General features: G+C 43.8%; 1 protein-coding gene across 2 annotated transcripts in view; it reads left to right on the top strand.

The window, feature by feature from the left end:
* TMC5 (transmembrane channel like 5) overlaps positions 1 to 23,131 on the top strand; it is a 571,516-nt gene that overhangs the window by 340,115 nt on the left and 208,270 nt on the right. For both annotated transcript variants that reach the window (XM_078665241.1, XM_078665242.1), the window contains exon 12: positions 2,608 to 2,765. In XM_078665241.1, coding sequence (XP_078521367.1) covers positions 2,608 to 2,765 — 158 coding nt within the window. The remainder of the gene's footprint in view (positions 1 to 2,607; positions 2,766 to 23,131) is intronic.

The raw sequence follows: 23,131 nt of genomic DNA, 5'->3' as shown, positions 1-23,131 counted from the left end.
GATTGAGATGTTGGCGTTGAATATTGCAGTGTTGCACAGCAGAATGTACAGAGCATGACTCTGCTTACAGACGAGGTGTTACATAGTCCCAAAATTGCAGGACAGCGGAGTTTCAAGTGGATCCTTGAAGCCCGTAAACATTGGAAATGGCCATAATAGGGACTGCGCTCATACTGCTTTTACAACAGAGGTAGCTAAAGCAGTATAAGTGTTGAAAAATTCAATATTTTCTGGTTTTCTCTGAAAAAAGCCAATATTAGCTGCTGCAGACTGTTATCCTTTCTACTTGGTTTTAACTTAAAATCAAAAACCCAAAATATAGATGATTGCTGGCGCTTACCACCTACACACAACACATGCAATGGAATCAAATGTTAATTTCATTTTCAAAACCTTTCCCCCTACTGTTTTTGCATGTATGTTGGGAGCAAAAGTAAACTTAATTCTTGTCTGTTCACAATATATTTCATTTATCAACTAAAGATCCAATGTTCACAAATGTCTCCCTAGAGCAGCATTATTCTTTCCTCTGTATCCGGTATGTAAACAAATGTTTATCACTGATTTAAACCCTCTTCAGAGCCGTACTCCTGCATCTGTATGTTGTATGTAACAGTTGGCTGCCAATTCTTTGAAGCCCTTGTCTCAGGATGGATTTCTAACAGCCTTGAATTTATACAACAAAATCCAGAGTGGCATGCACCTTAATACTTCTTCTTTTAGGTGAATGCAAATCAATCACTCCATCAATCATTTGTAAAGCACACTACATACCCGCGAGGGTCTCAAGGCGCTGGGGGGGTGCTACTGATCGAACAGCCAGGTATTAGTATCCTCCTGAAGGTCAGCTGGGTCTGCCGTAGGCTCAGTGGAAGGGTGTTCCATGTCTTAGCGCTGAGGTGGGAAAAGGATCTCCCACCGGTGGTTGTTCTTCAGATGCGCGGGACAGTGGCGAGTGAGAGGTCGGCGGAGCGACGCTGACGACACCCAGTTCATCCTCTCCCTTACCAAAGAACCCAACATCACCAGGAACAACTTCCAAGAAGGGATGAAAGTCGTCGCCACCGGGATGAAGAGATGCCTGAATCTCAACTCAGAGAGAACAGAAGTCCTCATCCTTGGCTTCACCCCCTCCATGTGAAACGACACCTGGGGCCCCCCCACCCTCAGAACCCCCCCACCCCAACAGACCATGCACGAAACATTGGCATTATACTAGTCTCATCGCTCACGATAAACCGCCATATCAACGCCGTATCCATGGCCTGCATCAACACCCTCTGTATACTCAAAAGAACATTCAGATGGATCCCATCCGATTCCAGAAAAACGCTCATGCACGCCCTCATCAGTAGCAGACTGGTCTAGGGCAACGCTCTTGACGCCGGAATCAACAAGAAACTACTTTGCAAACTCAAGACCGTCCAGAACGCCACAGCCAGACTGATCCTAGACATCCCCTGTCACAATCACATCATCCAACACCTCCACGATCTTCACTGGCTCCCCATTGAAAGAAGAATAACCTTCAAGCTCCTCAATCATGCATACAACGCCTCCACAACATCCGACCATCATACCTGAACAAGCGCCCCTCCTTCCACGCACCCATGAGACACCTACGATCAGCTGACCTCTCTCTGGCCACACATCTACAAGACCAGAGCCGGAAGAAAGCCCTTCTCCCATCTCGCAGCCAAGGCCTGAAATGACCTCCCCCTATACTTCCTGTTCAGGAAGGACCTCAAGACCTGGCTCTTCAGATGACCCCAGCACTCAACGGAGCTACCCCCTTACCCCCTAGTGCCTTGAGACCCTCGCAGGTGAGTAGCTGCACTTTACCAACCCCTGATTGAATCAGGTACCTTCATCTTCTGCTTCCTCACCCTTTGAATGTGCTGTGGCTTTTCACAGTCTGATTGAAAATCTGTACTTTCAAAACTCTACACAAATTATAAGACACTATTTCCTGTCTGATGAGGTAGGGTCAATGTACAATGATTTGGACCCATGTTGATCATTGTCATATTGTTACACCATTGTGTTGAAATGTAAATGAGCCAGAGGTCAGGGTAATTTGCTTTCTGCAATGATCCTTCCAATAAAGGTTTAAAGAGTCATAGAATATCATTTGAAGGAAAAGTAGGTCCCAGTGTAGTCCTAAGTTCTTCTGCCGACAGCTTGACAACCAGATTAGCTATGTTCAGGTGCCATTGCCAACCAACAAGGACCACTTCTGCCAAACACCTGCTTAGTGTTTCCACTGATCAAACAACAGGAAATCATAATGCTTCATGCATACATTATACTGCTTCTAATCAGGTAAGGGATAGTCTCCCATTGTGATGACATAATGATCTGCAGTGCTATTTGGTGCAGTCACGCTATCACTAATAAACACAGATGGATCCGATATTTCCTTAAAAATGGGGTTAGTCTTGTGTTGTGGTGTTCGATCTTGTGTTTTACTTCTTCATTATTTTGTCTCTTCAAAAATGCAATCACAAATTGTAGTCAGTGTTACACCATCATAACATTTCACATTACAGTTGCTTGTAATGAATGGTATGCGTAATGAGAAATCTTCTCTTTTTTATATGATTTTAGGCTGCAAGCAAAAGTGAACTTGACCTTCAAGCTACAACATTAGTTCTTCCAGTTGTGGTAGCTATCATAAATCTCATCATGCCATTCATCTACTCATTATTTGGACTTGTAGAAAAATTTAAGTACCCTCGCCATGAGGCATACGTCCTCATTCTTAGGTACAGTATCATATTGTTTCTTTGTTGTATTAATGTGCACAGGCATGAGTGAACAAGCCAGGAGCTTGATTAAAGTATTTCAACTGCCTGTGTTTCAGTTAATGTATGGTGGTTTCACAATCTTCTCCACCACAAACCACACTTTTTCCAGTAGAGTCAGATCACCCTTAGTGTCAATTGCATATGTAGAGTGATTACTGATCTATGCTCTCCCAAGTGTAGCCAACATTTCATATATATTTTTCAATGGCTATCAGTCCATTCATATTTTCCCATTACGAACTCTTAAGTCTACTCAAATCCCTAGCTACATCTTGTACTTTCAAGAGGCAATGATTGGAGCCAACTCTTATGACACTTCGATGATCTCACTCACATTCAGTTCACATAACATTTCCATTGAATTCCTCCCCAATGTTGATGGGCACATACCGTTCACATTCAATGTTGTCCCTGCTCTCACATGCCTGTTTAGTATATAGATCACAAAAATAGATTGAAAGTGAAAGAAGTGTATAAGAAGTGTATAATTTTAGAACTAACATTACCTACTGGCAGAAAGGTTTTACCAAACTGTGTGGTTTAATCTGTTCAATAGGGTAGACAAAACAGACCTACTGAGCCCAAAGAACAACATCATGGCGCCCTGCCCATTGATTACACATACAAGTCAGTCATTATTGGACTTCTGTTGTGACAATTAGAGTAATTCACCATTGATGTTCAGTGGTCACTGTACTGTTGGACCCCTATACTGAATGACCAAGTGGTGCCCTTTGGCATCTGCCTTTCCTAGGGTAGTGTGGCAGAGCAGTCAATTGCTTACTCGAGGATGCATTGTAGGTATGGATACTCATGGACACTCAGAATATAGCATGACACTATAATAACTGGTTGCCCATTCAGTGCTTTACTTATAGCTTTAATCCACATAAGAAAAATATATTGCACATAAACCAAAGTAGATCACCAGTAGTCTCTAGTATCTTCCTGGCCAGAGATATTACCCAAAACATTATCATACTTACATGCTAAGTGCTAGAAAAAGATTTAAATGGAGGGTGATGGCCCATATTAGCCAGTACACCAGAGCACCCTTGTAGGTTGTCAGAAAGAATTAAATGACCTGCAGCTTGACAACTACTAGTTGCAGGCGAGAACTGTTATGCCTGGGTAGAGGACAGAGCTGGATACAATGTACGTTATGGGGTTGGGGAGGAGAGCTCAAATTTGTATAACTCTGAAACTAGAAAGATGGAGTCATTGGTTCTGTATTTGAGGCAACCTGCTGTGGCTGTTTTCTGAAAGTCCCCAAGTTAGTAGGGTAAGTCGAGGAAATCCTCCAGTTCACTGAGACAGCTGGAATGTGCACACAGGTTGACATGCAGCATGGTCAGGGTTCGGAATAGAGAAGGCACACCATCAACAGTAGATGAAGGTGACAACTCTTCCTCTGGCCTCCTGGTGAAAAGATAGTGGGGGTAGTTAATAAACTAGCATGCAGCAGGGGTTCTTATGTCCTGGAGCTGGTTCTGAACATTATTAATAGACAGGCACTCTCAGTCAGAGCTGCAATCCAGCATCCTTTTACACATGCACCAGCATCTTCTCATGATAGAGCGCGCGAGGCCACCCGACCAATAGTTTTCGCCGTTTCCGGCTTCAGGGCCCATATACTTTTCAAATCACCATATACATCGATCAGGTGACTTCACGAGCTCTACCAAGTTGGTGTGTGTGTGTTCCCTGCTACCAATTTTCGGTGCACCCGACTTACCATCCACCGATGCGGGTGCCTAATGACCACAATGAATCAGGGAGCTAGCTGTAAAAGAAAGGCAGCAAAATACAAACCCAACCAATAACATTCAAATACTGTTTAAATGACCACGGACAACTGGAAGTTTTAAAATGTTTATCTAAAGTTCATTATTTTCTTGCATGAGGTACAATAAAACAAGGCAATCAATAACCAAGATGACGTAAATTATATATGCATAAGAAATAATGACAGAGTAATCATCAAGGTACAAATAAAATGTAACGAGAAAAGATACTATGCAAGTCAGTATTATCTGAACATGGATAGCCTAAGTGTGGGTGACTATAGGAGAGTTTAAAATGAATAACACGCTTCACTTAAGGTGAATGGGCCTTTGAACAATCTAGGCAATGAAGTTCTAGACCATACCAGGAAATGACACACTGCTATGCAAAATATAATTTCTAACAAATGAGAAGACATAGGAATAAACTTATGGAAAAAATATAAATGACTTTCAATAGTTGCGGAAAGGCATGGAAAATATAACATATGCAATGTTGAACTTTATTAAAGCAAAAGTTAGAAATTCAGAAGGTGCAAGATTTTAAGAGTTTTTCAGAGCAATATTTACCTAGAAAGGTGTGGAAACCAAACCCTGGCCACGGGTCAGGTAAGGACAGGAAACCCTCAAGGAAGGATACCCCTCAAAGGACAGCAGGTGCAGAATGGACACCCAGGATAGGACAGGATACCCTCGGAATAGGAATCAGGACAGGACCCTCAGGACAGGACAGCAAACCCTCAGGACAGGACCCTCTTCCGGACAGGACCCTCTTCAGGACAGGACCGGAACCCACAGTTCGGAAGCAACGCCTGCGCTCCACCCGCTCTGCAGCTATCGATCAAGACCCCGATTGGGTCAGCGAACTCCCAGCTAAGTGCTTTGCCAGCACTTTAAGGTTCAGTAGAACCTTAGCCTATGGTCAAATTCGGACAGAGTGCTCCGCAGCGCTCTGTATCTTCAGTCACCTATTGAGTGCGTTGGGTCAGTGACAGGTCAGCTAAACCAGACAAGTCGGACGGTTCACTAGGTGAACCCAGGGTAGATATACAGTTTGGGGACAGTGTACCACCCCCCAATGTTGCAAAGTGTCAGAATCCCTCAATTTCGATTGGTCCTAAGGTAGGATTTGGGTAACACACCAATCACAATACACGATTTGAAGCCTTCATTAACATATTTGGGTACCGCCTAGCAGGTTTGGGGTTCTCATGAGAACTGTGCAGGAAATTAACATTGTAACACATGAGGAGCAACATTCGCCGTTCTCGTAGCGCAGAGGTGGCTTTCCCAGGCGCATCTTGACTGTGGCTGCCAGCTGGCTGAGTTCCACTGTCCAAAGTGGCCACCTTTCAATGCTCCCTGGTCATGCGCAGAAGAGACCGTCAATATGGCTCCCAATCAGTTTGGACCCCCATTCCCCGCGGTACATGAAAAGTAAGCGAAAACAAGTTAATACATAATAATGTCATTATGAAAATACATCATAGGGTTTGTACTTTTAACTCATCATCAAGAAATAAAATTATTGCATTAAATGTTAGCTACATTGACACAATCACAAGAGCAGTGGCACGAGCAGTACCACATGATAAGCACAGCTATGAATTACGCATGCGCATAACTTTCCCTCCACTTCTGCAGACGCGTCAGGACACGTGAGTGTGGCTGACGCATGCGCAGTAACTAAAATACAAGCGGCGGCCATATTAGAGGACACGGATTAAATTCATTAGAAATACACATAGGCAAGCTTCGGGAACTTTGCCTAAACAAAATAAATGTTAGTAAAACATACGCTTTTTGTTACCTTATTACACATAAACGAGGTTCTTGACTTCGGCAAGCCGCAAAATATGCGAAGCTTTGCTTCATCAATCCCCTCTTTGATGATATTTACTATCATCACAAATTATAATGGAACCAGATGCCAACTTTCTTTCATACCTTATAAAGTTCTATTTCTTCCAGCAACCGTTCTAACTTTTCTCTCTCAGTTTTAGCAGGGTGAGAAGTCTTCACCTTTTTGTATATCTGATCATTCACTTCTTCTAATTCAATCTCATCCACACTTCGTTTCACTCCTCTTGCATTTACCTCGTGCTTTTTGGTGCGCTTGCGGCATTTACAGCATAAGAAAATGGAAAGTATAATAAGACCTATAATACCAATTGGCATCAGAATTTTGAATAATAAGCTTTTACCTATGCTAGCAAGCCAGTGACCTACATTTGAGAGACCATCTACCAGTCTCTTCCAGGCACTATCAACCTCGAGTGGTTTGAGTTCCTTTGCCAAATTAGTAATGTTTTTCACATATCTTTTGATCTGTACACTTTTATCCGGAATATAAGTGCAACAATGTTGCGCCTTCAACATCCGGCAGACTCCGCCCTCTTTCGCTAATAAGGTGTCAAGAGCAAGTCGATTCTGTAAAACCATTGATCTGATCGCAACCATTTCGGTATTGACCAGCAGAAATCCATGAGCTGTTTCAGTAGACAGCACATCTACTATAGTAGACAATTTGCAAATTCTGTGAGTGTTCAGAACCACTCCCACTCCAGGTATCAGTGCACTGAAAATACTACCCATAATTTCACCTATACTTTCTCTTTTACTACGCACTAAGCCATTAGTATCTTCATTGCTTCCAGCTTTTCCATTCACATGGTATATTTTCGGGAAGACAATGCCAAAGTAGCAGCTTCCATACCAGTGATCCGGCAATTTGAAATAAGCCTTGTCCCCACAAATATAATAAATTCCAGGAAACACAGGCTCTGACCCATTTTTGAAACCCCAACCTCCAATTACCTTGTAATTATGTTCACATTCACTGGAACCAATGAAAACATTATTATAATAGCTAGTCTTCTCGCGGTGAAGACATAGCTTGCCTTTCTTTTCAAAATCCAGCAACAGAGCAGGACCCGCTCCACCAGATGAGGTGCCTTCCATGTTCTCTGCCCACTTTGGCTTTTTCTGACTTTCGTCATTAGCCTTCTTTTGAATTTTAATTCTCCTTTTCTCTGCCATGTTCAGGAACATCTTTTCCTGCTCACGCAAAGAACAAGTCAAGTCATCTCTGTGTGCGTCTGCTATGTCAATGTTACCTATAGTCAGAAAGTAGTCTCCCATATATCTTATGGTGTCAGTTTTGGTATGTACAGGATTCAAGTTCCCACGTATAGGAAGTTCAGAAAAGATCACGTCATTGTTAGAATAATAATACTGTAACGGTCCCCTTTTGTAAAATAAACTGGCTAAAATGCTACAGGAGATTCCATATGTCAATGGCAGGTGATGGTATGTCACGCCTTCAGCCACAGAAGTAGGTAGCTTCATGCAGACATAGCAATCTTCAATTTCCATAGTCTCTACATAGTGTATTAATAAGTTTGCGAAAACGTTTAAGTGTGTCTTGTTCTTAACTCCATGATAATGTAGTCCTCCCTCATCTGATGCTTCTAAGTTCTGTTTTGTTTGTCTCAAAGCTCTTTCATGTCGTGCTACACTCTGTGTTGTTAGCTCCTCATTGTCAGTATTTACAACTTCAGTAGGGACAATGTTAGTATCTTTACTTACAGCAAAGGGAATGAAAATTGTTAATCCTATCCAGATAACTATCAGTACTACTACACTACATATACACACCTTGCAACACGTCTTAAAACGGCTGCAACTAGGTCTACCATTCACCGTTGAATCAGACATTTTGGCTCAGAAGGAGTGTTCTCACCCCTCTTTTTGGCTTTTTTACACAACTAGCTTACTTTGTGCAAATTTCACGGTGGTTCGTCTTCTTCTTCAGCTGAGTACTCAGGGACGGGCTCTCCGTCGCTCACGTCAGTTATATCAAGATCTTCAAGCTCCTCCAAAACCAGTGTCCATTCAGGAGACTTGTACTTTTTGTTTTGTCTTTTTATTCGCTCACTCCTTCTTTTGGAAGAGTCTTCTTCTTGCTCTGCTATCCGAGCACTTCTTCTTGCTTCTGCACGTTTTTCTTCCACTGTCTTTATCCTTAGTCTCAATCTTTTTACAAACCTAGGCTCAAGGTTGTTTCTTTTCTTTAGTCTCTTAGTCGGTACTTGGACTTCACTTTCTTTTCTTATTCTCTTGTTCTCTTTATCTTGTGGTAATTCTTCTCCACTTTCTTCTCCTACTTCCCTTATCTGACTAGTTCCAGGGCTAGCATCAAATTCTTCTGCCTGGTTGCTAATCTGGCCTTGTTCAGGAATATTTTGTTTTTGGCTTTCGATTGTCTCTGTTTCTGTTTCTGTTTCCTGAACCCGTTCTTTTAACCCTCTCTGATCCTGTTCAAGCACTTCGATCTCTTGATTTTCTTCTGCTCGAACTATCACTCTATTTCTAGTCTCTCCCTTATCTGCAACAGGTGTTAGCGGTGGTGTATCGAATACCTGCTCTGTCCCTGTCTGACCTTCTCCTTCCTCAGTTTTGATTTGAATCTCAAGCGGCTGAGGTTCTTCGCCTGTGCCTTGCTTTTCCTGACTAGTCCACTCTCTCCCTTCACTAAGTCGTTCTCTTGTTCTGATAGGATCTTCGGTCAGATCAATCATCGGTATCCATTCTTCTGGCCATATGCTTGGCAGCTCGTCTTCAGCTACTCCTGGCTCAGTTTCCGGGACCTCTTCCACAGGCTGGTTTCTTGGCAGTTCGTAGTCAACTACTCCTGGGCCAACGTCTGCTGTTCCTGCAACCTGACTGGTGCTGGGCTGCTCGTTGTCAGTTGCTTCTGGTCTGGCTCCTTCAGGGTCCTCTGCTGGTTGCCCTTCTTCTTCAAATCCTTTGTCTGGCAATACCTTCTGGGTGTGTCCAGCGTGGATCCACTGGGGAACACCTGCGACCTTCACTGCAGTGGTTGTCACCAGGATTACTTGGCGTTTCTTTCCCCACCTTGGTGCCAGACAGCTCGATCGAGTGTGCTTCTTTATTTTGACCCAATCTCCTGGAACCAAGCTGTGGAGAGGAGTCGTTGGATTGAGGATGCCGTCGTCTCCAATCTGGCGAGAGATAGAACGCACTTGGTCACCCAATCTTCTGCAGTATTCAAGCACCAAATCATCAGTAATACTCAACAGTTTGCTTCCTGGCACCCATGCTTGTCTCATCACTCTTCCCATAATGATTTCATGGGGACTTAGGCCTGTCTTGCGGTCAGGAACACTTCTCAGTCCCATCAGGACCAGGGGCAGGGCTTTCACCCAGGTCATGCCAGTAGCATCTGTCAGCTTTGCTAGTCTGTTTTTGATAGTTCCATTTACTTGTTCCACTATTCCAGAAGCCTCTGGGTGGTATGCACAGTGCAGTTTCTGCCTTATTCCAAAGGCCTTACAGAGTTCAGCCAGTATGTCATTCTGGAAATGTCCACCCTTATCTGATTCAATAATGTATGGTATTCCGAATCTAGGTATCAGTTCTTTTAGTAAACACTTCGCTACTGTCAGTGCGTCACTTTGAGGAGTAGGGTAAGCTTCTACCCATTTTGAAAATACGCAAACAATGACAAGGACATATCGTTTCCCTTCACAACGGGACATGGTGATGAAATCAATCTGTATCCTTACAAAGGGACCCCCTGATCTCCCAATCCTGCTCAGTTCAACCATCGTCCTCTTGCCTGGGTTCATCTGTTGACATGACAGGCACCTCTGGCAGAGGGACTCTGCTACCTTCCTGAACTTTTTACTGTACCAAGTCTGTTGAAATACCAGAATCATGGCATCCCTACCAATGTGTGATCCTTCATGTATTAATCTTGCCATTGTGCCAAGCAAGTGTCGGGGTAACACAGGCATACCAGTTGGGCCCAAAATCACACCATCCACACGTCTCGGTCTACACCCATCCTCCTTCCATTTCTCTCTTTCTTGCCAGGGAGCCGATTCCTGCCACTCTCTCACTTCATCCCACGTAGGCACTTCTTCAAACACCTGAAGCTGGCAGCTGGTTCCTGGCCCCCCTCGTTTTGGATTTACAATATACCGATCTTTGGCACACCATTGGGCCACTCGATCAGCATAATCGTTTCCCAGTGATACTTTGTCCATGCTCCTTTGATGAGCAGCACATTTTACCACTGCCAGTTCTTTGGGCAACTGGATGGCCTCTAAAAGGTCATGAACAACCTTCGCATTCCGAATGGGAGTACCTGAGGAAGTCATGAATTCCCTCTGTAGCCATAATTGGCCAAAGTCATGCACAACTCCATAACAGTACTGACTGTCAGTATACACTGTTATGCGTAAGTCCTTCCCAATTTTGCAAGCCTTTATCATGGCTATCAATTCGGCTACTTGTGCAGACTTGATGTTATATAGGTAACCTGCTTCTTCAATTTTTGTGAAAGACACTACTGCATAAGCAGCACTCAAGCCTCCTAGTTCATGTCTTAGACAGGAACCATCCACAAATAGTTCTTTATCATGTTCAGACAATGGCGTGTCTTTTATGTCTGGGCGTGGTTTAGTACTGAACTCTGTCAGGTCAATACAATCATGTTCATCATCATCCCCACCTTCTATTTCCAAGGGGTCGGGGAGTAAGGTGGCAGGGTTCAGAATACCGCACCTAACAATGCTTACATTTGCTGCACCCACAAGAATCCTCTCGTATTTAGTCAGCCGACTAGGGGTGAGATACTGTGTTTTAGTTCTGGTCAATAGAATTACCACTCCATGTGAAACATACACGGTCACAGGATGTCCCATGACAATGGACTCGCTCTGTTCCAAACTTGCACAGGTAGCAGCTACTGCTTTCAGACAGCCTGGTAACCCAGCAGCTACTGGGTCCAAAGTGGCAGAGAAATAGGCCACAGGCCTTCTGGTCGTGCCATGTTCTTGAGTCAGGACTGACAATGCGCAATTATCGCGAGTGTCACAGAATAGGGCAAACTCTTTGGAATAATCTGGCATTCCCAACGCAGGGGCCGTACACAGACAGTTTTTCAGTCTTGTGAAAGCCATTAGACTTTCATCGTCCCACTCTACAACATCTGGCATTCCTCTTGTGGTCATTTTTATCAAGGGCCTGGCTAAGGCTGCAAATCCCAGAATCCACTGTCTGCAGTACCCTAATACCCCCAGGAACATTCTGACATCTTTTTGAGTACGGGGCAACTGCATCTTTTGAATTATTCTCACTCTTTCTGATGTGACCTTTCTGACACCCTTTTCTATCTGGTGTCCTAGATATTTTACTGATTTCGCACAGAACTGTAGTTTGTCAGGGGCCACTTTATGCCCTTTCTCACACAGATGATTTAGGAGGGCAATGGTGTCAACTACACAGTCCCTGTGACTTTTAGACGCCAGTAGAAGATCGTCTATGTACTGCACTAACACAGAGTTCCCAGGTAAGATCAAAGTCTCTAGACATTTTTTCAAGATCTGATTAAAGATAGAGGGGCTCTCTGTATACCCTTGAGGGACCCGGTTCCAACAATACACGTGACCTTCGAAGGAAAATGAGAAAAGAAATTTGCTGTCGGGGTGCAGGGGTATCGAAAAAAATGCATGACATAAATCAATCACAGTGAACCATTCAGCATCCCAAGGAATCTGGTACAATATCACTGCAGGGTTCGGGACAATAGGGCAGCAAGGAACTACAATTTTGTTAACCTTTCTCAGGTCCTGCACTACCCTATACTTGCCACTAGGCTTTTTGATGCCCATAATCGGTGAGTTACATGGGCTGCTCATCACTTCCTGTATGATGTCTCCTTCTAATAATTTTTGTATTTCCAGAGTGACACCTGCTTTCACTTCAGCATTCATTCGGTAGGGCCTAGTGTTAGGATATACTGCATTGTCCTTGATGGCTATCTGTATGGGGTCCACATCTTTCATCAACCCCACATCTTTTCCAGTGAAATCCCACACCTCTGGCTTTACGGCTTCCTGGAGTTCTTGGGGCAAGTCCTGCAGGGTCAATCTTTTAATTTCTGAGTCAGGTCTAAGCAACAATAATTTATAAATGCCATCTTCATCTGGGGTCTGTATTTCAACACCTTTTGGTGTGCAAAAGATGGTACAGTTCATTTTGCACAGCAAATCACGACCCAGTAGATTCACTGGACTGGTGTCACAGACGACAAATCTATGCATCTGTTTAAAATTTCCAATTGAAATCTCCATTGGTTCGGTAACAGGAGTACTAATCAATTGATTAGATACAACCACTACTTGGATATTTTCTCCCGAGAGGGGTAGGTTTGGAACGTCCACTGTTCTTACAGTAGAACGGGTAGCGCCAGTGTCCAACAGAAAGGTGACATCATTTTCGTCAACCTTTCCTTCAATATATGGTCCAGACTGGTCTACCGGCAAGGAAGCGCCAAGTACGCACTCCTCGTCCTCCCCTCTCAGGCCCCGTCAGTCCTGATCATTACAAAGGAAGGTATCATTCAGCAGATACTGCGAAGTTGCTGTATTTCTGTTCTCCCCGCTTTCCCAAACCTCTATCTCTTCATCTTCTGCCTGTCTTCCCCTGTATACCTGCTTGGGTGCTCGAGGCACCTGAACTGTTTTTACCTGGGGTTGAGTCTTTCTTGGTCTTTCTTTCTGCGTCTGTGGAGTTAAATCAGGAGTTTTTTCATTAATATCTACTAATTGGGGACACTCGTTTCGCCAGTGTCCAATTTCGCCGCACTGATGGCAGGGAAATTTTTTCATAGCCTCTTCCCTGCTAAATTTGGGCCGGGGCTTTCCTCCACCCCCTCCCCCAGGACCTTTGTTCTCAGCATTTTTAACCATGTTACTCAATTGTTTTTCCTGCTGTTCTGCGAGCTTCACCTGAGCCCACATCACCTTTTCCTTGAGGGCCTTTTTCTTTTCTGCCATCTCATCCTCGCAGTACTTAGCGTACCGCAGGACCTCATCCATTTTCTTAGTATGCCAACAGATTTTATTATCTTTTATCCACTGACAAATTTCAGGTCTTAAACCATTTACAAACCTGTAAATAAAGTGCGTCATATCCTTCAGGTCGATGTTATCAATACCACTGTATGTTTTAAATACCTGCAATAACCTCTCATAGAAGGAGTGCACTGTCTCGTCCCTTTCCTGTGTTGTTCTATCTATTTTTGTCCAATCAGTTTCTTTTGCGGGCACCTTTTCTTTCAAGTGCTGAATTACCTGCTCATATTTTCGCATGACATCCTTTGATGGCTCCCCTGTTTCTTTATTTCTTGGGTACTCCTCACTCGGCCAGTCTATGTTTATTTTACACTGGGTCCATAAATCTACTGGAACCACAATGTCGAAAAACCCATCCAGGTCTTTCCACAGACATTTCTGTACCTTCACGAACCTTTCCACCTGCCTGTACCAGTCAACTGGTTTCTCTCGTAATTTTGGAAAATCGTTCGTGAAGGACACAATATCCTGCCTAGACCAGGGCACATGCACATATTTCCCTCCTGGAACTTCGCGCATGGGGCATAACTGCTCAGGTTTTTCTACCTCTCTTAAAGCAAACTCAGGAGTCACTTGTCGGGAGCGAACCTCTTCCCTCTTTTTCGCCCACCTGCTTCTCCATCTTTCCACATCTCCCCATTTCTGCAGTACCCCCATTAATTCTTTAATCTGCAACTTCTTCCCTGCCACATTCAGGTGTTCTATATCTTTGTCTGAGAAGTCTGCTCTGTACGGTTTCTGTAAGGGCTTGGATTTTGAGATATCTACCCCCATACTAACTGCTGTTTCGGTCAGTTTTTCGTGGAGCACTCTGGTGTTCCTTGTAAAGCTTTTACATATGAACGACAATTCTTCTTCAGAGTAGGTATTCAATCGATCCAACCCCACATTTCCTGCCATTAATTCTTCTATTTCGACCCTCAGCTTGTAGAGGTCTAAAGGTTTTGTTTGCGGAGTCTGTTTCTCTAATTCACGACTCCAACTCTCAATTTCATCCGGAGTTACCAGAGAGACATTCCTAGTACCTGTTGCTGTCTCTAATTTAATTTCTTTTGTATTAAAAGGGTTATGCCTCTGCTGTATTCCCTTTCCAGTCTGTTTGTTTGGTAATTCCAAGAACGCAACTTCAGACTCGCACTCACTGGACTGATCATCTATGATGATCGGTTCCTGTCTCGGGGTTGCCATGACTGGGGTCATAACTGGAGTAATCGGATTTCCCTGACCATTTCCGTATAACGGGACCACCGGTCCAATAGTTACTGGAATAGTCAATGCCTCAGGACTGGTATTTAACTGGGAAATTTTCTGAATTATTTCTGTCCTTTGTCTAGCTAGAGCCTCTTGCTCATTTTCCACTAGTACCCTTCTTAAAGTTGTGTCATGTAATATCTGTGGGGTCAACGGAGGAGTAAAACTCGGGGCAGTAGGATGCGTTTCACTTGGTCCTCCCCCATAATTAGGTTTCGGGAATAAAGTTCCAGTATTAAAGGACCTGCGCTCTTCCCCATATGGAGGTTGAACAAAAGGCAGTCCTGAATTCGATGGTTTCTCTTCGCTTTCATACAAGGGTCTGGGAAAAAAGATTTTCGTACGTGAATATTTTTCTTCCTGGCTCGCGGGCACTTTGGGATATATATCCCTTGTTTCCGTCGGTTCAGGTTTTTCAGGATAGGGCAATACTTGACCACCCCCTCCCAGTCCCAGGGACCTGTCTTCTTCCTTTAGGAAGTGGCGTCGGGGAACATCTCCTACACTGGAAGGTCGGGTTCCCTCATTGTAGGGTGGCGGACTTCTGGTACAGATGTCATCTATTAGTTCATCATCTGAATCCCCCAGGGCCCCCCAATGCTTACATTTTTCAGTACTTTTCTCACCCGCTCCAATGTTATGACATGCCGGCATCATGGGAAACAGACCCTCAACAATCATGCTCTGCCTCCACTGTTTCATCCTTTTATCCCTGGATTCCTGTTTCTGCCTGGGGTACCACTTGGTCAAACCCTTGTCCATTCGGGGTCTTTCTCTTTCGAAAGCCTCAATCTCCCATTCCTCTAATGCCTCATACTGCGTTAGTCTCGGTCTGGGATGCAGTTCATTCATTCGGGTTCTTAAATTAAATAAGATCCTACCATTGAAAGTACCATCTAACGGAAAAGCCAATACTCCGTCATCTTTTGTGTACTTCACCCAATTCTCCAACCACACACAGGTATTGTACCCTCGGTCAAACATCATGAATGAGGCAGGAGTATTAGGTGGTGGGACAAGAACACCTTCCCTAGATTTAATCGGTTTGTCCGTTTTAAAATAATTTTTCACCTTACTTACAAGGGACAATTTTCTCTTGGTTCCGTACATAATATCGTATCTATTAGTTTTCCACTGATCCCTTTCAAACCCTAGGTGCCTTGGATCAGGTCGAGTTCCTGTAGTCTGCGAGTGCCACATACGACTTCTGCGCTAAACTTTGTTTACAAACTACCTCCAATCAGAACGCGCTTCAGAAATTCGTGCAACCAATGGGTGCGCGACACTAAATAAGCTCCGCCAATGGGTGCGCGGCCCCTTCGTGAGACAGTTCCCACGCTCCGGCGCTCACCCCTCCTTTACAATTCCAGCTCCGCTACCCGCCCGCTGCTTCTACCAATCCTAGCGCGGCACAGAGTGACGTCAGAGGCGCTTCGCGACTGACTCCCTCCCTTCACAAGGTAACGGAAACTTTCTTTCTTTTAAAGTGCTCAGTGCTTGGTTATTTTACAACAAATACACATTCGCCACAGTGCTCAAGTGTCTAGACAGAGAAAGAATTGTTTTACTGCAAGTAAACTACTTCCATTTACTTTTCACTCGCTGCGGGCAGATCTCTTCCGCCTACCCTTCACTCTAGCATCGGTGAACCTGTTATTCCCCTAAACTCATCCACTTCTTTCCGGGATATATTCCGAGTTTAAGGTTTCTCAGCGGACCCCTCTGCTTTCACGCTAGCTCCGAGGAACCTGCTACTCTTCCGATGTGACCCTTACTAGGTTACGCCACTATGGGAATTTTGCCAATGAACCCCGTTACTGTCATTTATTCACACATGTATTCAGAAAACCCTAGTTAGTGCTTCCCGGTTATCCTAACCTGCACCTAACTTTCCTCGAACCTGTGACCTCAGGACAATGGATTCTATTCACCACTTGCCCTTTCAATTCCCCGGGGAGTTCGGACAACATACAACTAAACGATTGACAATTGCATGGATTAGTACATATAACAATATAAGAACAAGAATAATGGCAATACAGTAATTCATGAATTTCAGCAGCGTATTCACAAGAGAGTGATCAGTTCCCTCAGAACAGCCGCTCTTATAGCAGCATTAATATAATAGCAGCTTCCGACTTAACTAGTCCAACTAATCCCTGCCTTACTCTCAACTAGTCCCTAACCATCCTCTAGCTACCAGAAAACTGATAGAGCGCGCGAGGCCACCCGACCAATAGTTTTCGCCGTTTCCGGCTTCAGGGCCCATATACTTTTCAAATCACCATATACATCGATCAGGTGACTTCACGAGCTCTACCAAGTTGGTGTGTGTGTGTTCCCTGCTACCAATTTTCGGTGCACCCGACTTACCATCCACCGATGCGGGTGCCTAATGACCACAATGAATCAGGGAGCTAGCTGTAAAAGAAAGGCAGCAAAATACAAACCCAACCAATAACATTCAAATACTGTTTAAATGACCACGGACAACTGGAAGTTTTAAAATGTTTATCTAAAGTTCATTATTTTCTTGCATGAGGTACAATAAAACAAGGCAATCAATAACCAAGATGACGTAAATTATATATGCATAAGAAATAATGACAGAGTAATCATCAAGGTACAAATAAAATGTAACGAGAAAAGATACTATGCAAGTCAGTATTATCTGAACATGGATAGCCTAAGTGTGGGTGACTATAGGAGAGTTTAAAATGAATAACACGCTTCACTTAAGGTGAATGGGCCTTTGAACAATCTAGGCAATGAAGTTCTAGACCATACCAGGAAATGACACACTGCTATGCAAAATATAATTTCTAACAAATGAGAAGACATAGGAATAAACTTATGGAAAAAATATAAATGACTTTCAATAGTTGCGGAAAGGCATGGAAAATATAACATATGCAATGTTGAAGTTTATTAAAGCAAAAGTTAGAAATTCAGAAGGTGCAAGATTTTAAGAGTTTTTCAGAGCAATATTTACCTAGAAAGGTGTGGAAACCAAACCCTGGCCACGGGTCAGTTAAGGACAGGAAACCCTCAAGGAAGGATACCCCTCAAAGGACAGCAGGTGCAGAATGGACACCCAGGATAGGACAGGATACCCTCGGAATAGGAATCAGGACAGGACCCTCAGGACAGGACAGCAAACCCTCAGGACAGGACCCTCTTCCGGACAGGACCCTCTTCAGGACAGGACCGGAACCCACAGTTCGGAAGCAACGCCTGCGCTCCACCCGCTCTGCAGCTATCGATCAAGACCCCGATTGGGTCAGCGAACTCCCAGCTAAGTGCTTTGCCAGCACTTTAAGGTTCAGTAGAACCTTAGCCTATGGTCAAATTCGGACAGAGTGCTCCGCAGCGCTCTGTATCTTCAGTCACCTATTGAGTGCGTTGGGTCAGTGACAGGTCAGCTAAACCAGACAAGTCGGACGGTTCACTAGGTGAACCCAGGGTAGATATACAGTTTGGGGACAGTGTACCACCCCCCAATGTTGCAAAGTGTCAGAATCCCTCAATTTCGATTGGTCCTAAGGTAGGATTTGGGTAACACACCAATCACAATACACGATTTGAAGCCTTCATTAACATATTTGGGTACCGCCTAGCAGGTTTGGGGTTCTCATGAGAACTGTGCAGGAAATTAACATTGTAACACATGAGGAGCAACATTCGCCGTTCTCGTAGCGCAGAGGTGGCTTTCCCAGGCGCATCTTGACTGTGGCTGCCAGCTGGCTGAGTTCCACTGTCCAAAGTGGCCACCTTTCAATGCTCCCTGGTCATGCGCAGAAGAGACCGTCAATATGGCTCCCAATCAGTTTGGACCCCCATTCCCCGCGGTACATGAAAAGTAAGCGAAAACAAGTTAATACATAATAATGTCATTATGAAAATACATCATAGGGTTTGTACTTTTAACTCATCATCAAGAAATAAAATTATTGCATTAAATGTTAGCTACATTGACACAATCACAAGAGCAGTGGCACGAGCAGTACCACATGATAAGCACAGCTATGAATTACGCATGCGCATAACTTTCCCTCCACTTCTGCAGACGCGTCAGGACACGTGAGTGTGGCTGACGCATGCGCAGTAACTAAAATACAAGCGGCGGCCATATTAGAGGACACGGATTAAATTCATTAGAAATACACATAGGCAAGCTTCGGGAACTTTGCCTAAACAAAATAAATGTTAGTAAAACATACGCTTTTTGTTACCTTATTACACATAAACGAGGTTCTTGACTTCGGCAAGCCGCAAAATATGCGAAGCTTTGCTTCATCACTCACACCAGTTCTGCCCCGAACCACAGGCTCTTCCAAGTAACACTGGTGAGCAGCACCTCCTGGGATGGTGGATCAACATAGAACCCAGTACTGGTCTTGAACCTAGTATTTGTTGTCAGTATTTATAAATCAACTTGTCTGCACCTTTCGACTCCAGGAATATCCTCCAATCCTGACAGACTCAATAATATCATTGCACACTGGTGTCATGACACATTGTCCACTTTTCTGGAATGGTTTAGGCTGGACCAGAAGGAGTTTGTATATTTCCCTAGAGAGCAGACCAAGGTTGAACGGAAATAAATCAGTGCAGAAAGAAGAGAGGAGATGGTATGACACTGGAAGTGGAACAGAAGCAATTTCTGAGGCTAATGGTTTCTTTTTCCAGAACAATAGAAACAACTTAGCATAAATCCAGCCATTAAGAAGACACACACACATCGAGTCTAGTGGCCCTGAGCATGCACTCAACCATGCTTCTAGGCTTCACACTTATCTGCAATAATACATACACATGTAAATAACCCCAGTCTATGCTTCTCCCAGACATGATCTAATGTGCCCAATTATTGAACAATGACCAGACCTTTTACATGGGTGAGGTCTTGGAAAATTCCTCAAGAAGGATGCAGGTAAAATGGTCCCCCTTTCACTTTAATTTGGCTGCTACCATTATCTGTCTATCTTCACTTGAGCAGAGCAGTCAGTATTCACCATCCACAACATAGGGTACTTTGGCACCCACTAGACGACAAATCTTGGGTCTGGAGTCTGATGGCCAGATAATGGGAGACCCACAAATGACCTCATATTATTGTGAAACTCATTGAGATAAAAGGGTCAAAGTCAACGGAAACAAACACAGGGCATGGCGGCATGGCTTTCCAGCGCCTTGCTGAGGAATTCAGTCCTAACAATACGAGGCATGCCTTTTTTTTCTTGTGAGAAGAGGGTTTCTGTTGACTTTATTGGAAGAAGTATGTTCAACTTGTGAAGATTTTCAGCATATTCAGTTTTCTCACCAGATGAGCCTGAGAGATTTTAATAGCGTATAGTAACTCTCTTAGGAGTTGTAGTACATGTTTTGCAGTAAAAAGGGGTGTTTGGGTGGGAAATAGTATGACGGTCCCGCTCCCTCACTGCCAAACTCATAATGAGGCCAGAGGTCAGAAGGTAAGACTACATACAGCAGCAAACCTGGTCTCTGCATCCGACCCACACCCCATCACGGTCGGCCTTAAATCGAGCCTAGGTACCAGTCAAGCACATCATATAAACAATGAGATTCTATCAATGTGTAGAGGTGCAGAATATTTTATAAGTTTTTTGTTTTTGTGGAATGCTGGGCTCTCTCTTAAGGGTGGAAAGATGAGAGCACTGTGTGCTTGTTAAAATACCCCTCACACACTAAAAAAATCCTTTAGTGTCATGCTTCATCATAGGGGTCTTCCCGTCCCTATAACGGGGCGGGGCGTGCTACGACCAGACGGACTATGCGGGAGCACTATAGATGTGACAGGGCTATGTGTAGGTGTAATGGTGTCAGTGAAGTGTAGGGACCTAACTAGTGAATGCACAAAAAATACAAAAATTAAAAATTCCCTGGCTAGTAGAAAAAATAAATTTTATTGGTTTCTCTAGCTGGGAACATTAAAAAGGGGAATGTGAGGTAGAGCGATTGCTAGCTACCTAGTCGACATGTTTCGTAGGCAGTCCCCAACTGCCTACTCATCAGGACCATATAGTGATCCCTACTGCTAATAGCTCGGTTCTACAGTAATAAGCCTACTGTCCTACAAATATAACAGCAAAAATAGGCTGAATATTTGGGCTTCGGGGCATGAGCTGGCCCAGGTGAAGCGTGGCACTAATAATAAGTACCCCGCAGACTAGAGACCGCCAGTCCTCGGAGCTGCACGGAGGTAGGAATAAGAGGCAAACTCTCACGCCGGTGATTCGACCGAGCAAGACCACCTCCGCCTGCAAGCTCATGGGGCACTGAAAATTAACAAAAAAAGACCACCGGTCATTCTTTTGGGTACTTATTATTAGTGCCACGCTTCACCTGGGCCAGCTCATGCCCCGAAGCCCAAATATTCAGCCTATTTTTGCTGTTATATTTGTAGGACAGTAGGCTTATTACTGTAGAACCGAGCTATTAGCAGTAGGGATCACTATATGGTCCTGATGAGTAGGCAGTTGGGGACTGCCTACGAAACATGTTGACTAGGTAGCTAGCAATCGCTCTACCTCACATTCCCCTTTTTAATGTTCCCAGCTAGAGAAACCAATAAAATTTATTTTTTCTACTAGCCAGGGAATTTTTAATTTTTGTATTTTTTGTGCATTCACTAGTTAGGTCCCTACACTTCACTGACACCATTACACCTACACATAGCCCTGTCACATCTATAGTGCTCCCGCGTAGTCCGTCTGGTCGTAGCACGCCCCGCCCCGTTATAGGGACGGGAAGACCCCTATGATGAAGCATGACACTAAAGGATTTTTTTAGTGTGTGAGGGGTATTTTAACAAGCACACAGTGCTCTCATCTTTCCACCCTTAAGAGAGAGCCCAGCATTCCACAAAAACAAAAAACTTATAAAATATTCTGCACCTCTACACATTGATAGAATCTCATTGTTTATATGAACCGTTTAGGAGGGTGATTCTATCTCAACCTCTACGCTTCCCCTTTTGTTTTTTTTTACCAGTCAAGCACACCCAGATGACTGCGGCTGGCGCTTAACACTTTAGGCACTATTTTTATTTAAAACGTTAAAAATGTATATCTCCAGTTCACTTTGTTGTAACTTGTAATTTTAATGTAATTTTATTCCTTAAAATATTAGTTTTGTAAATTGAAGTAGGTTTTTTATTGTTTTGTGTTTTCAACTTTTAAACTGTTTTGGTACTTCTGAATGCTTTACATATTTTCTTAAATTAAGCCTGTCTGCTCTGTGCCAAAGCTACCAGGGATTAAGCGGAGGTTTAAATTACTGAAACCTTTGCATGACTTTACAAGGATAGTGGCATTAGTACTTGTAGAGGACTACCATCTACCCCAACTAATAATCCCCTTCTTCACAGTACTCACCAAAGATCCGAACTGCTCTAAGAAATGTGTATGCCATGTAGCTCTGCTTTAAAGCTAGTTATTGCTGTATTTCCTTGTTTGAATTTATAACTTGTTAAATCTAACCGACCAACTGCCTGTGATCACTTCCAAGGAAAGTGATAAGTGAAGGCCGCCAGGCCAGAAAACAATGTTGCACAGAGAAATATGGTGGCAGTGAAATATAAATCTAAAGTAAGGTTTTAACCTTGTTGGTGTAACACAGCTATGCTTTGTGAAGAACCCCAGAGTCAATGGTCTGCCAACGGCCATTTGGAAATATTCTACACCTGCTTGTCTCCCTATTAGGTAATTAAGACTACTGGCAACTGTAAATGAAAAATAACAGTAAATATATAAGCGAGGGCTTGTTCTGAGGACTCCACGTTTAACAAGAAAAGGAGCGTGGAGCAATGCACAGGCTGTCTGTATCTGTGTAATGTAAGGGATCCTCTCAAAAGAGAGAGTATATATTAGACCTGGCATCATTGGCATGAGTCTCTCCTCCATTTTTTTCTGTTTGCCTCCTCTGTTTACGATGTTTTTGCTGGTATATTGCTTTGGGCACTGTGCCACTGCTGATCAGTGCCACAGTGCAAGTGCTCCCTATGTGAAATTGCTGTATTGATTGAATTCCATGTTTGGCTTATTTGGTTTACTGTCAGTCCCTAGTAGCGTGCACCAGGAGTGCCAGGGCTTGTAAAAACAAATGCTGCTAGTGGGCTTGCAGCACGTGTTGTGCCACCCACAAGAGCTACCTAGTAAAAGTATGGGTCTGCCATTGCTAGACCTACGTGCAGTCTGGTACTGTCACGCAGACTGCGCAAGTACACCTACTTGCCAGTCCCTAAACCTTCCCTTAACTTCATGTTAGTCACTCCTATGGTAGGCCCAAGGGCAGGGTGCATTGTAAGCATAAGGTAGGACAA

This window comes from Lissotriton helveticus, chromosome 10 (genome assembly GCF_964261635.1).
Source record: "Lissotriton helveticus chromosome 10, aLisHel1.1, whole genome shotgun sequence".
In the NCBI taxonomy this organism is placed as follows: domain Eukaryota; kingdom Metazoa; phylum Chordata; class Amphibia; order Caudata; family Salamandridae; genus Lissotriton; species Lissotriton helveticus.
Note: the sequence above shows the minus strand (reverse complement) of the source record. Positions and strands in the feature narration are given on the sequence as shown.